At 31.9% G+C, this 14,553-nt stretch overlaps 1 protein-coding gene across 1 annotated transcript in view; it reads right to left on the bottom strand.

The window, feature by feature from the left end:
• Positions 1-14,553, bottom strand: part of LOC126858587 (cuticlin-4) — an 81,536-nt gene that overhangs the window by 30,569 nt on the left and 36,414 nt on the right. The window contains exon 4 of the mRNA XM_050609048.1: positions 13,524-13,738. Within this exon, the coding sequence (XP_050465005.1) occupies positions 13,524-13,738 (215 nt within the window). The remainder of the gene's footprint in view (positions 1-13,523; positions 13,739-14,553) is intronic.

Raw genomic sequence — 14,553 nt, 5'->3', positions numbered from 1 at the left:
CGTCGCGTCTTCGCGTCGTACTTTTATCCCGTTTTCACGATTCGAGGATCGTACTTCGTTGCCGACTAACTGGGATATCTCTCAGCGTTGCTATCGGTAATATATTAATACCCTATTAATATAATTAATTTTATATAATATTAGGTAACGTTAATACAATATTAATGTTATATATATTATATAAATATTTATGTATTAATAAATTTAATATATTAATGGAGACGCAACGTTAAAACGCCTCAGTATCGCGGCTGAGGTGAATGCCGGCCGCGTAGCAACGTATGATCGTGCATAGTATAGATGCGACGATCGCGCGGTTAATCAAGAACTTCGGTTCGAGAATTGGCTGTTGGGGGCACGCTCTGCTTCGACGAACGGTTCGGCCCGAATCGGTTAGAATTCGATCGATTTTTGAATCGTCGTTCTCTCATCTTGTACCGTCTATCAGCTGTACTGTATCGCATTGAGGACAGTTGGCTGTGTTTTATTAGGTTCGATCTTCGCTCGCTAGAGAAGCTGATTTCTCATCTTCTAAGTGATCTAAATTGTGACACTTAGGACTTGGGTATCTTCATTCTCGACCCGTCTCTCAGCCTTATGATAAGCGTAAGTTTCAGTCTGTATGATAGAAACTTGGTGGTTCTCTGTGATCGTTCCTAATAAAGTTCGAGTCGGCCCTCGGTGAGAACAAGCGCGGACAAGAATTGAGCGTCGATTCCATCAATCGATTTCGTCTTCTTCCTTTGCTCGCTTAACCCTAGCTCGGAGTAATCGTGAATTCCCGACCTGTCGACTCGCAGTATGGTTCTCGAGTGAAACGGGGTTCGATCGTGCCGAAATTCGAAAGTGCGGGAGTTTCGTTTAAAGTATCGCGCGTAAAAGTGCGGAAGTATTTTTTAATAAAAGTGCGGGTGTGCCGTTTAAAGAATCGCGCGTGTGAAGTGTCCTCTACCTGAGAGGAGGAGGAGGCCTAGGAGAGGCATCGGGCATCGGTGAAACAGCCCTGTGGTAAGTAACTTGTTATTTATATATTCATTATTTATTAATTGTGTACAATTTAAATCAAGCAATTAATCACGTAATTTGACTTTTTATTTATATATTTTTAACAAAAGACAATTAGAAAAAAAGATTTTTATATAAAATCTATAATCTTATAAAAGTTTCTACTTTTAGATTATCATTTTTATATGAAATTATTACAGTTATTAGTAGTTTTTTTCAAAATTTATAAAATTATTTTATTAATCTGCTTATTATTATATGCATCGAATATAAAATTCAATGCGTATAATAAATTTTTGGAAATATTAATTATTTTGAGCATTACTACAATTTGCACCTGCTTTTTATGTTACAGATCAACGTAGCGACCTTAACATCCTGAGAGGAGGAGGAGGCCTAGGAGAGGCATCCTGCATCGGCGGAGCAACCCAAGGGTGAATATTATTATTTGTATATTAATTATTATTATAAATCCCGTACATTTATTAATTCGATTCGATCATTATTTGAATAGTTTAAACAAGAGAGACTTGTACTATAAAAGTTTTTATTTAAAAAAATAGTTTTTCTTTTTTAGAATTTATAAAATTATTCCATATTTATATACCTTCTTATTATTATACGCATCGGATATAAAATTCGGTGTGTACAATAATAATTTCTTGAAATATTAATTATTTTAAGCGTTGCTATAATTTGTATTTTATATTTGTATGTTGCAGACAACGCAGCCTCAAGACCAAATCTCCGCTGTTGCGCATCAGTGCCGGTGAGTGACAAACTTTTATTTAATTTTAAAGTAACGGATTCATAGAGATTGTAGATGTAGATTATAGAGTATAGATTGTAATAAATCCGTTACTTTTAAATGGATGAGCTTAAACATATTAAGTTGAATAATTTTTAATAAATTTTTTTATTATGCATTGCATTTATTACAAATATAAATTAAAGTTTAAATTAAAAAAGGAAGATTATGAAAAACGTTTTTTTTTCAATTCGTAGATTTTATCTGATTTACTGAATAAAGAACGATAGTAATTTTCGATAATAATTTTCAATTATACGTGTTATGGTAATTTATTTTTATAACGCGTGTCGATTTTATTCTAATTTTTTACAGCTCATTCATCTTGTAGAATTTGTTTGTAGACTTTGTTCTTAAACTTTGTTTTAACTGATACAACAGAGACCAAATGATCAATCAATTAAATGAGCCATAACATGATAACAAATATTGTGTAAATTAATCTTATTTTATTATAAATTATATATTATTATATCTTATTATATAAATTAATATTATATATTATTATATATATATGCATTATTATATTATTAAATAAATTATATATTAATATACAAATTTTAATCAAATTTATATATTTATCATAAATTATCATAATTTTTGTAATCAAAATTTTGATTGATAATTTGGCTTTGTCTCAATTAAAATAAAGTTATATTAAAATAAACATCCAACGAATGATCGTAAAATCGCACGATCCATCATCGAGCGTGAAATATTCACGCTTATCTGCCGATGACAATTACTCGGCAAAAGAAGGTGTTTATCTTCTAATAAGCAAGAAAAATCTTGCACTTATTTGCCGGCGACAATAAATAGCCGGCGATAAAAGGAATGTGTATTTCCTTTTCTGATCTCCGATTAGAGATCGATCCAGAAAGTGGCCAGGAGCAACGAAAGGTAGGTCCAACTGGCCTGAAGAATGAAGACTACGCAAAATAGACGGTCAATATACTGACCAAAATAGGTACGCGATTAGGACACGCGAATAGGGCGCGTGGTTAGGGGACACGCGTTTAGGGCACGCGTTTAGGGCACGCGGTTAGGGCACGCGGTTAGGGCACGCGGTTAAGTACATGATCAGAGAGACTTTTTTCAAATCTAAAATTTTTCCTGATTCAGTCAGCAAGTAGGATTGTTTAGGTCTATAGAAACTGTTAGGACATTAAGAAAAAAATTACAATACTTAATAATAATATCCAATTTAAATTTATTCTCAAAAAATTTTTTAAAAATAAACAATAACATTATAACATTAAAAAATAAACATTATTAAAAAAATAAATATTACAATAACATTAAAAAGCATTTTAATATGTTGTATTATAATATATATTTTATGTTGAAAATATTATAAAAATATAGTGCACCTTATAATATAAATATGTATAAGCCCAAATGTGTTTTCCCCAATAATGTTTTCTATATCAAATTATTTGCATTATAAAATGTTTGGATAAATTGGATATATATATTTGATAATGATAGCATCATCAATTCATTGTATAATTAAAATTGTATGTAAATTATATAAAATATTTTTTCTTTTGTAAATTACACGAAAAATTACCAAAAAGACGCGTATAATTACAAAATATAGAAATTAACATATATATATTTGTTTCTAAAATATGTATTGCAAAAATATTCTCACATATAAATTTAATCGCATGTATTTTCATACCAAAGAGTCGTTGATAAAATCGGGGAATTTTATATGTATTATATATATATATTTTAATATATATATATATATATATATATATATTTTATAAATTTTGCAAACACAATGTTTTGATATCAAATATAAAAATATTGAATAAGATTATGAAGATTCGATGTTAAATTATCGGTTAAACATTAGCTTCTCATTCGCGAAATTTAACGATTGCAGAATGGCGAATAAATTAGTACAAATTTTATTTTCAATTAGAGATGTATTTACAAATTCCGTATCACAATCAGATATTTGTGAAATAAATTAATAAATTACACTGCGAGAACATCATATTTTTTCCGCGTTCTTTTTGTTTTTGAACGCGATTGCTGTTCCTCTCGTCAGGTGAACGTTAATAAAGTTGTCTGGTTCGTACCGGCAAATAGTCGAAACGATCTTTATCGTGGAGAATTATTTCTTGTTGGTTTTTGCAAGATCCATCCGTGACGTCTAGTTTGGTGTTCTATTGAAAATTGAGGATTTTCGTTGCAGGACTGGAATTAATCCTAGATTTTCCTGACGATTCCCGAAAATAATGGTTTCGGTAATAACGCAACGACAAACGCCACACGCTTTTTTAAAGTCGAATTAAGAAATTAATTTAAACAATATATATTATTTTAGAAGAAAAATATATTTTTTTCTCTTTTAAAAAATGTTCTTCTGTCATTATTAATATTATTATTATTATTGTTTTTATATGAAAATAGAATTTAACAGTAGATTAAACATGGATATAGCTATTGTCTATAAATTTATATTTTTTAATAATTTCTAATTGCTATTAGTTTAATTTAGTTTAGTTTTTGTTGATTTTAATAAACAAATTATAGTTACGAACGAATATATTTTAATAATTAAATATTAAGTAATGTCAATTTTTGGTTTCTTTTAAGAAACTATTTACAGATATTGGACATCCCACTATAAGACATTAGTTCTCAATTAGTATTTTTAGATACTTACATGTATTATTTGATATATATATATATATAATAGAATACATGCGCAAATCAACATTATTTCAAAAAATTTTTATACTCTTTTCAATATTATATTATATACGAAATTATATATGTATATGAATATAACGTAAATGTGCGGATATTTAAAAACTTCGAGACAAATCGAATGGGTACTCCGATATCAGAAAAAGATTAAATTTATTTATTTAAACGCTACAAAAAAGATAGCTTAAAATTATTTACTTGAAATTATATCGATTTATCTTGCAAAGTATTTAAATTGAAATAATTTAATAATTTTTCTGTTATTGGGTTTGATTCGTCTCGAACGAAGTTGGTACCCGAGAATTATTTATACTCGCACATTTAACACTAACTACAATAAAGATGCATGTATTTCATTATCCATAAATATAATCGTTCGTAATCACATTTTCAGAAAAAAATTGTTATATCCATTTATTTTTCAATAAAAAGATATATTTCTTAATAATGGAAGAACATGTTTTCTCGCGCAATTTTCAATCTCGTGAAATGAAGATAAATGGTAACTGTCATTGATTCATTATCAAAATCATTGTTATCGGGGACAGTCCGGAAGATCCGGAATTCGTTCCATTCTGCAGCGGCTTTAACGTTTAATGGATCACTTAACTTTTCTTTGCGAATTGATCTTGCAAAAACTGATGTAGAAACAAGACGTATGTTGGTCGTTCTCCACTTTTAGGATCGTTCTTCTCTTTGTCGAATATTAACCAGCGTATCACTCGGCGGAGGAAGAGTCTTGTTAAAATCGTCGGGTCTATTATTCTTTATAAAACATAGCAATTTTTTATAACGAGATTTAAAGGCTTATAAGACCCATTTTATTTTTTCTATTAAAATAGTCGTTCATGAGATAGAATATATATCATATTGTTGATCGCGACATTCGTATAAAATCGCGTATTGGGAAATAAATCGGGCAATGAATTTCAAATGTTCGTCAAAATATCTTAGCATAAAATGATAGTAATTATATCGCGCGCGCGTGCGTGTGTTGTAGATTTTGATTATTATAGATATTACGCGTATCGCAATTAAATATTACGAAATTCGTCGGTTCATTTATTTGTCGCGTTTGCTCGCGAATTTTAAATTACGATTTGTTTTATAATTTAATCGTTGATTTACATCGAACCTTTGTCTATCTTTTCGCGTCTAGAATACTTTCTTCTTTTTGAAAGTCTGCGCAAAAAATGCGCTAGTAATGCAAATTCTTTTTTTCTGCAGTAAAAAAAGATTAACGATAATTTTCTTAACGACTCTTTTGATCGTGATTATTTACGTTATTACAAAATTTATTAAGTTTTATAATTAAATGTCGATTATTAATGATAAATATTGCGTCATAAATTGTTGCTAAAAAGCCTAGTCTATTCTAAAAATTTCTAGTAATTTTTTTATTATACGTATATTTTGGACATTTTCGTGTGATTCTATATAATAAATTATTTGTATGAAATTTTAGATTATATTTCGTAAAAGGCGAAAGATTTATGCGTGATTTGAAGGAAAATCAGAGTAGGTTATATTTTGTATATTATATTTATCGTTTTGTTTATATTAGAATAAAAATAAAAACAAAATAAAACCTATCCTGAGAAATGAGGAAGAGGAAAAAGCCTATCCTCACACATTTTTCCTCCTCGATAGTATCTCCACCTTAACGAAGGCATTTGCCGGGTGAGGAGGTTTGAGCACTCTAATGAACCTAAGAGCTATGCCGGCGGTAACATGTAATGTTTTCGAGTGAAACAAATTTGATCATTCTGAGATCGAGTAACAACGTCATATATTGGTTATTAAAAGTATTTCAATTATTAGATTAATTAATGAAATATTATAATATTTCAAGTAAGCATTTGATGATTAATCAGGGCAAAAAATCTTGTGCTTTGAAGCCAAAATAGCATCAAAAACGAAGCGTGAACTTTATATTATTTATATTATTATTAATGTATATATATATATATATATATATATATATATATATATATTTATATTAATCAAATTCTTTCAAAATCTATTCTTGGTCGAACATATATTCATGACAAATTGGATTTAATCACTCAAAGCGATCAAACTTATTTCACTTGAAAACGTTAATATTATGTTACCGGTAGGGTCACCCATGCCGGACAGGTCAAAGGGGAAGAGTCAGACTAAGAGAGATACTATTTATTATATATATATAGGTTCGATTTTCGCTCGCTAGAGAAGCTGATTTCTCATCTTCTAAGTGATCTAAATTGTGAGCACTTAGGACATGGGTATCTGTGCGTAGTATCTTGCAAGTATCGATTTAAAATGTCTTTTTTAAGAATGGATCAAATAAATAATTTTTTATGCGTAAATATATTTTATATCTTTACTTTTCTACTTTTTATTTAAAAAGAAAATTTATCTCTCTTTTTTCATCCTAACGATCGTTAGCAGTTCCGCATTAATTTATGTAATACGATCTTCGATCGAGAATCTTATCAACTCTTATCAACAAAATATGAGTCGACGTGGCTCGGGGGAAAATCCTTCTAATCCGGAAAACGGGAAAACTTGAAAATCGTTGTCTCGATGTTGGGTAATGTAGTTCTGCGAAACTTCTGGGAAACTTTGTCGAGCGACTTTCTGTCGTAACGAAAACTGGATCGCGATTTTACAGTGATGTTTCGTAGATGCAGAAGAATAAGACTTAAAAGAGAAAGCGAATCAGTCGGCTTCGCGATTTAACAATATTGAGAGCTGATTATACAAGATGTTTTCAATTTAAACTTTAGTTTTGCTCGTTTTTGCTTCGTTTTGTGAAAATCGCGAAAAAAGAAACAAAATATTTTCACCAAAAAATTTAAAATATCATTAAAATTATTAGGCTTATCGAAAAGTATCATGAAATAAAAATTGTAAATATCATGAAATTAAGAAAAGAGAGTGAATTAAAATACTCTTGAAATAAAATTAGAGGATTGCAAATAAATACGCGAAATTTTGTCCCTAATCTATTTTTATCTCAGGAGGATTTTAACTCACTCTTTTTTCTTAATTCTTTGTCTTGGAATTTTTATTTTGTAGTACTTTTTGATAAACTTAATAATTTCAGTGTTTTAATAATTTCAGTTTGCTTTCTTTTTTTGCAATTTTCTTCAAAACGAAACAAAAAAGAGACAAATCTCCAGAGAACTTTTTCTCTTAGTTTATCGGTCGCCTACACGCTCCCGAAATTTTGATGTTTAAATTGAGAACACCCTGTATATTAAATCCTGCACGTTATACGCGCGATAATTATTCAATATTCGCGATAATTATATACTTTCACAAAACTCGCGTTCTCCACAGACTTGAAAAAGCCGATCGTAAGAATTCACCGCGTCCGATTAATCGCCGAGTATCACGCGTGTAATGCGTGCTCGATGCGTCTACGCGTATGCAATTTGTGCGGCGGATTTGCAAGGCCGTAGCCAAGGACACCCGTCTTCCCGATCCGAGGTTCTTAAAACAGGATGCCAGCCGACGATGTTAGCCGCAAGCGAGTCGCGGCGACATGATTTAGTACCACTCGGCTCCGATCGATTTTTCCTATTCTCGCGCATCCATTTCATCGTCTTTTAATTCCGTTGCCGTGCAACAATTCCGTTAATCATTTTTACGACGCAATCCAACACCGGCGATACATTCGCTGGATCGAGACGAACAATAATTGAATCCGTGTCGAAGCTAGCTCTGGAACGATCCGCGAGAGTAAATTTATCGTGTCGATTAACAGGCATCGTAAACTATCAATCTTGACGACGTAGTCTCGTAGTATACGAGATTCCCCGTTGACATCGTTATTAAAATGTAATTTTTTTTTTTTTTTGGAAGAGCGATAAATGTAGCTGATGAAGAATTTATACGACGTCGTTCGTGCATCGCGCCATTAACTATGCATCGCGTTGAACGCTCTTGTAATTACGTGCGTCATATTCAGCGAACGATCACGAAAATGTGAGGAAGAATATTTTCTTTCTTACGCGTTTCACAATTTTGTAATATCAAGATAAATTACTGTCTCTTTAAATAATTGAATTTGTCCCGGTTGTGAGTTCACGATGCATCATTTCTTACAGCGTAAAGACATTTTGTATTGTCAATGATATGTCTTAAATTAATGTCATTCCTTAAATTTAAACCGTCCATATGTTTTAAATTAATATCGTGGATGGACTTTATAACGGAAAATGTACAAATAAATTAATTAAGTGCAAAAGAAAAATAAACGAATTCTTTTCTAGCCAAGTTCCTACCAAAAACTGCCAAGTTAATTTTTTATACAAATCAAACTATTTTTTTATGCAGAAACCAGCTACTAAACAGAATTTAGATTAAGAAAAAAGAATAATAAAAATGGCAATTAAAAATGAGGGATATTTAATTTATCTCAACGATTAAAAATTAGAGATATTTAATTTATCTTTAAGAGAAAAAAATAATGAAGAACGCAGAAAAGAAAAAGTCAGATTATATAATAACGAGTTTATCTACAGGTGGTCCATTTTTCGATAAATGGAGAGAAAGTCACATTGATTTCAACAGACTGGCCATTTAAATCTCGTGTAACCATTTTGGGTAAGCGATGGGTCTCCTTGGCGAAATTTGACATGATTCCTCTCGGCTAAATTTCTCACCGGCTGTAAAATTATAAGACTCGCTCTCTAATATTTTTATTTTCAATTATCATATAATTGATATAATAATAAATTCAAAAGCTTTTAATCATTATAAATATTCATAAATATTTTTGCATTAATAATAATTTATTAATTATTACTTTTAAATAATTTTAAATATCTATTATTTCAGTGATTGGAGCAAAAATATATTATCTTGTATATTTTACATTATATTTTAATGACCTAGAAACTCGCAAAACTTTGAGGATGTTGAAAAATTTGTAAAATAAATTATTCAAAAATACGAATTAAATCAATCGCTGATTTTACTTTTCTAATTCTAATATAGGCAAAACTCACGTCATTGCCTTAAGAAGGTAATGGTCCACTCAACTTAAGGTTTCATCGATGCCATCAAATTTGCAAGTAAAAAATATGAAAGGCTGCGAGATCGTAAAATTCATAAGAAGATAATTTTACATGTTAATCCTCGCCAACGCGGAATTATTTATGAAGAAAGTTTCGAAAGATCGCGAGAGTTGAATGAAATGTTAATTCGCGAAAACGCAAACTTGAAGAAAGTGTTTATTCACAGCTATTGCATTTTTAAAAGAAATTCTTAACAATATAAATATTAAAAGAAATAAAAATAAATTTACCGAGCAACGAGATAATAATCGAATTTTGCGCGTGAAGGAATTTGACAGCGTACAGTTTGCTCGTATATTTTTTTATTCGTCGAGTCTTTCATTGCGTAAGAAGACATCGAGCCATCTACGCGAGAATGTGCACTTGAAGGTGATTATGTAAGAATCGCTACAGCTTCGCCATATTAGGCTGCAGCTTCTCGCGTATCATTTCATCCATGCTCATCCTCCCGTTACTCGCGATTAAGACTAATTAGCAAATAAGAATAATTGTAGGAAAAAGAAAACCGGAAACATATCATTTTTGGCATTCTATAATTTCTTACATCATAAAAGTACGTGTATTTTTTTTTTTCTAATACCTAAAAATAATTCAAAAAGAAGGGAATCAACATAAATTTATGCAGGAACGTCAAAGTTGTTTAACGTCAATTTAATACACGCGTGTGCGAAAACCACGACTGCCCACGATGGACGCCCACACCGGGGATCCACTAGAGAATTACCGGGAACCGCTCGGAGGTCAAAGACTCCCTCTCGCTCTTATCCGACCTCGTCTTACGAGCGAGCGACGTCGTTCCGGCGCGAATTATTGTACCCTTCGGCGTGTCAGCCCTTAAATTAGAAGGGGCCCCTCTAGATGTACGTGCTGATGCCATTACACGAGAGGAACTAGTCTCTTGCCCGTCGTTGCACCTTTATCCTTCCGAGGGCATGGCAAGTGACGCGGAATTTTCTATCTCTGTCACGGATGGTAAATCAAATTGTCGGGTGCGATTGTAAAGCGAATTACCAAGCCGTACGACTCACGTTCGAGCAGCGACGATGAATGCAATGTCGGCGAGTTCAATCCGCTCGTTAATGATATAATACACCGCTAATGGAAGTAGCTCATATCCGTCGTAATGAATAGTTTGTTGAGGTGCAGACACTCGCGAGGGTATGCTTGCTTTTATTCGCAGTTATTTTAGTCTATGTGCGAAAGGAATAGAAATAATCGGTGTATTAATATAATTCTCCATTATGACGTTTCCCCATTCAGTTCCTCAACCGGATATTTATCCTCGCTGATATTCCTCTAAGTCCTCCAGTTTCTCCATTAATTTCACGGCGTCTAATCTACGTTATCGTTGCGGTGATTATCGCGAGCGCGTCTTAAACGAAACGCGTCCACGGCGGAACGTTTCGCATCGCCTCGGGAGCTTCTTCTCGGATGTTATTATCAACCGATCGAAGGAGCAAGCCATTCGTTAAAGAGTCAGCGCGACTCGACATATATTTCGCATTCTACATTGTAGAAAAGAGGCGTCAGCTGCGAGCTACGTTGTCCCTTCTTTATTCTCTGCCCAAGATCGCGTTTAACCGAATGTCATTCAACACAATCGCGCACACCCAATGATTACAGCTCTACCTTTTTTGTGGGCGGTTCATGAAATGTTCGACAGTACAAATTTACGCAAATGCCTGCAAGGCCCGCGGGAAAAACCGATAATTAATAATCCAGTGGCGTGGGTGTTGCCTTATATCATATATCGCGATCTGGAGCTTATAATAATTCCGAACAAATTATTATAGTGTTTAATATAAATTACAATTTTAAAAATATAATTTTCTATACCTTAAAAAAATTAATTTATACAATTGAAATAAATGTCGCAATTATATATTGATTTTTCTGATTTTTTAAAATATATTAGAATGGTTTTTTTTGTTTTTTTTTTTTATTATATATCATTATATATTTTATTATATTGTATATATTTATTATATCCCATTTTTGTGACATTTATCAGAATTTACAGCGAATTGATCATCGATTTAAATACAACGTATCATAAGTGTAAGTATGTGTTGATAGTAGGCGTAGCGTATAAAGCTTAGTTTCATATATATATAATGTCCCAAAAGTCCTGGATACTTTTATTAACCACAGCCTTGATTAATTGAAAAATAATTTTTCCTCGACAAAAATATGTATTACAATTATAGAATAATTAACTGACTACCAATTAAAAATAAGAAAGTTTTCTATAGCAAATTAAGAAGAGAAAAGAAAATTAATATATATTTCTTAATTATAATTTCTTTTTATTAAACTTGAATAGAAATTTCACTCGAAATTTAATTAGAAAGGGCGATATATAAAATGAAAATAGAAAATAAAAAATAAATAATAATTTAAAGAAATTGGAAATTAAATAATGATTTTAAAAAATTCGAAATTAAATAATGATTTAAAAATTGGAAATAGATAATGACTTTATATAATATTTCATGAACAATTAGAATAAATAATGTATCTGTAACATATTTTTGACAAGGAAACGCTCTGTTCACACGTTAAAATCGAAGATGCGAAAAAACACGCGTCCTGATTCTGGGACACCCTGTATATCCCTCTCGTAACGCTGCCGAGAAGCAGAAGGCCTCGCACAAGTCCGGTCACATAACGGTCCAGTTATGGCGAGGAAGCGATCTCTCGCCTCGACACACGATTTCCTCGTTACACGAACGTGTCCTCCACCACCTCCGCCTATCACCACTACCGTATTTCTATCCACTATCCTATTTTATATGCTTCGGCCGCTACTGATACGTCTCGTTTCTTCGTGTGTGCATTCGCGCGTGCGATTCGATATATATATTTTTATTTTTTTTTTTTTTTATTACTAATAAACGCGATCGCGGATGATCGTTACGACAACCGTGATACGTGTCGAGATACTCGACCGCAAACAAGCACGTTCTTCGCCGTTTGTGTATACATGGTGGGCGACGATAATAACAATAATAACATAATGGCGTAATAACAATCGTTACAATAACATTAGGAATGATAATGGCTCTTATTAACGTGATTATCGCGATAATATCGTGCTCGTTACATGGGACTACGGCCTATAAAGACGACTTCCTTCCTCTTTTGAAACGAATATTTATGATTTTATCTATTTATGATATTATCTATTTGATCAACAATCTATACCGATAAGATCAGCAGTAATGATTATTGCAAGTTAATTTTATATTTCTGTATAATAATCTTTATACGATAATTTTCCTCTCATTATCTTTCGTGTATGACTTTTAACATTGCTTTCGAAAATTCATGACTTCGTCGTGTGATACGTGCAAATAAACGCGATCCTAATTCTGAAACGATCATAATCCAGGATCACAATGAGCGTAATGAGTGCAATTTTGCATTCAAGTGTATCGGAATAAGCGAGGAAAATGAGAAACGGGACGCTTGCGTCACAGATGGAAGATTGCAGATATCGGCGCCGCTTCTAACTCTGATTGAGCCTTTCGAATAATTTCGAGCCAAGCTATATAAAGCACGAGACGTAATTACTGCTACCGATAGATACCGGAAAATTGGCGCGCAGCTAAATCGATCCGGAGAGGCGATAAACCAAATTAAAACGATCGGTCGAAGGTGCAGGTTGATGCAACGTAATAATGAGCACCCTCGTGATAATTCCACGGCGCTTGTTAAGATAATGGGTAATAATCTAATGGGTTTACACGCGGGATTTTTCGCCGTCGTTGACGGCGAGGCCGAAAAACGAGAATTACTGTCAATCCAAAAGATAGAAAAATAAATAAATATAAAAAATAAAAAAAATAAAAAAATTAAAAGCGCTCTTACTCGTAGATTCATAGATCCATGGATTGAGGGAAGGAAAAACTCACCAGTTCAGTGGGCATAGTGTTGCAGGATCTGAGAGGCAGATTGTACGTGATCGGAGCGGGCTGACTCCTGTACTCCTGCAGGCAGGAGCTGTTCTTCGACAATCCACGTGGGTAGACCAGACCATGGAAGTCTGTGTTGCCCTCCGTCGAGATGTGAACGATTATTGATTCGCTCGCACATTCGATCTGCACGGTACTCGCTATCGTTGCAGTCGCTGAAACACGAAATAAATTAATGAAATTATTAATTAATAGATTATAACAAATATAAGTAGCAGGTTAGACGATATTATTGTACGCAAATTATATTTTAGCGTAAAATAAATGTAGATTATGATATCTAATTTATATGCATCTATAATTGCGTGAATTATCGTATTTGTAAAAAAATTAACTTTGACCGTCAACTTTAGATCAGAGTCGCGCTCCTTTAAATATTATTATTATATATATAATTCGAATATTATTATTATTATATATAGGGTTGGATAGTAACTAGTTAAACAGTTAAAAGTTAAATTAAAAAAATGAAAAGTTAATGACTTTTAACATAATTTAGTTAATTTTAAGTTTGTTAACTTTTAACTTAAATTAGTTATTTTTAAATGCATTAATATTATTAATCTTATTAATATTTTTATACAAGTTAAAATAATTTATCAATATTAAAATCGTGTGAAAATAGTTGATCGCAGTGCAATTATTTCATTTCAAGTTCGTTGGATGTATCGATTCGCTGTTGGATAAAATTAAAATTGATTTTAATGAGTTAATAATTTTTTAACTTAGTTTTAACTGAGTAAATTTTTAAGTAATTTTTAACGTAAACCTAATTAATTTTTGAGTCATTAACTTCAAATTTAACTTGATTAAAAAAAAAAAAAAAATCAACTTATCCGATCCTGATTATATAAAATTGTCTTGATTTAATTCGATCGAGACAATTAATGTAACGGCACCTTACAAGAGCTGTGATGAATTTATTCGATAACTACACCGTATACGCGTCGAAGATATACTTGAATGAGCA

Source organism: Cataglyphis hispanica, chromosome 26 (genome assembly GCF_021464435.1).
Source record: "Cataglyphis hispanica isolate Lineage 1 chromosome 26, ULB_Chis1_1.0, whole genome shotgun sequence".
NCBI classification, from domain to species: domain Eukaryota; kingdom Metazoa; phylum Arthropoda; class Insecta; order Hymenoptera; family Formicidae; genus Cataglyphis; species Cataglyphis hispanica.
Note: the sequence above shows the minus strand (reverse complement) of the source record. Positions and strands in the feature narration are given on the sequence as shown.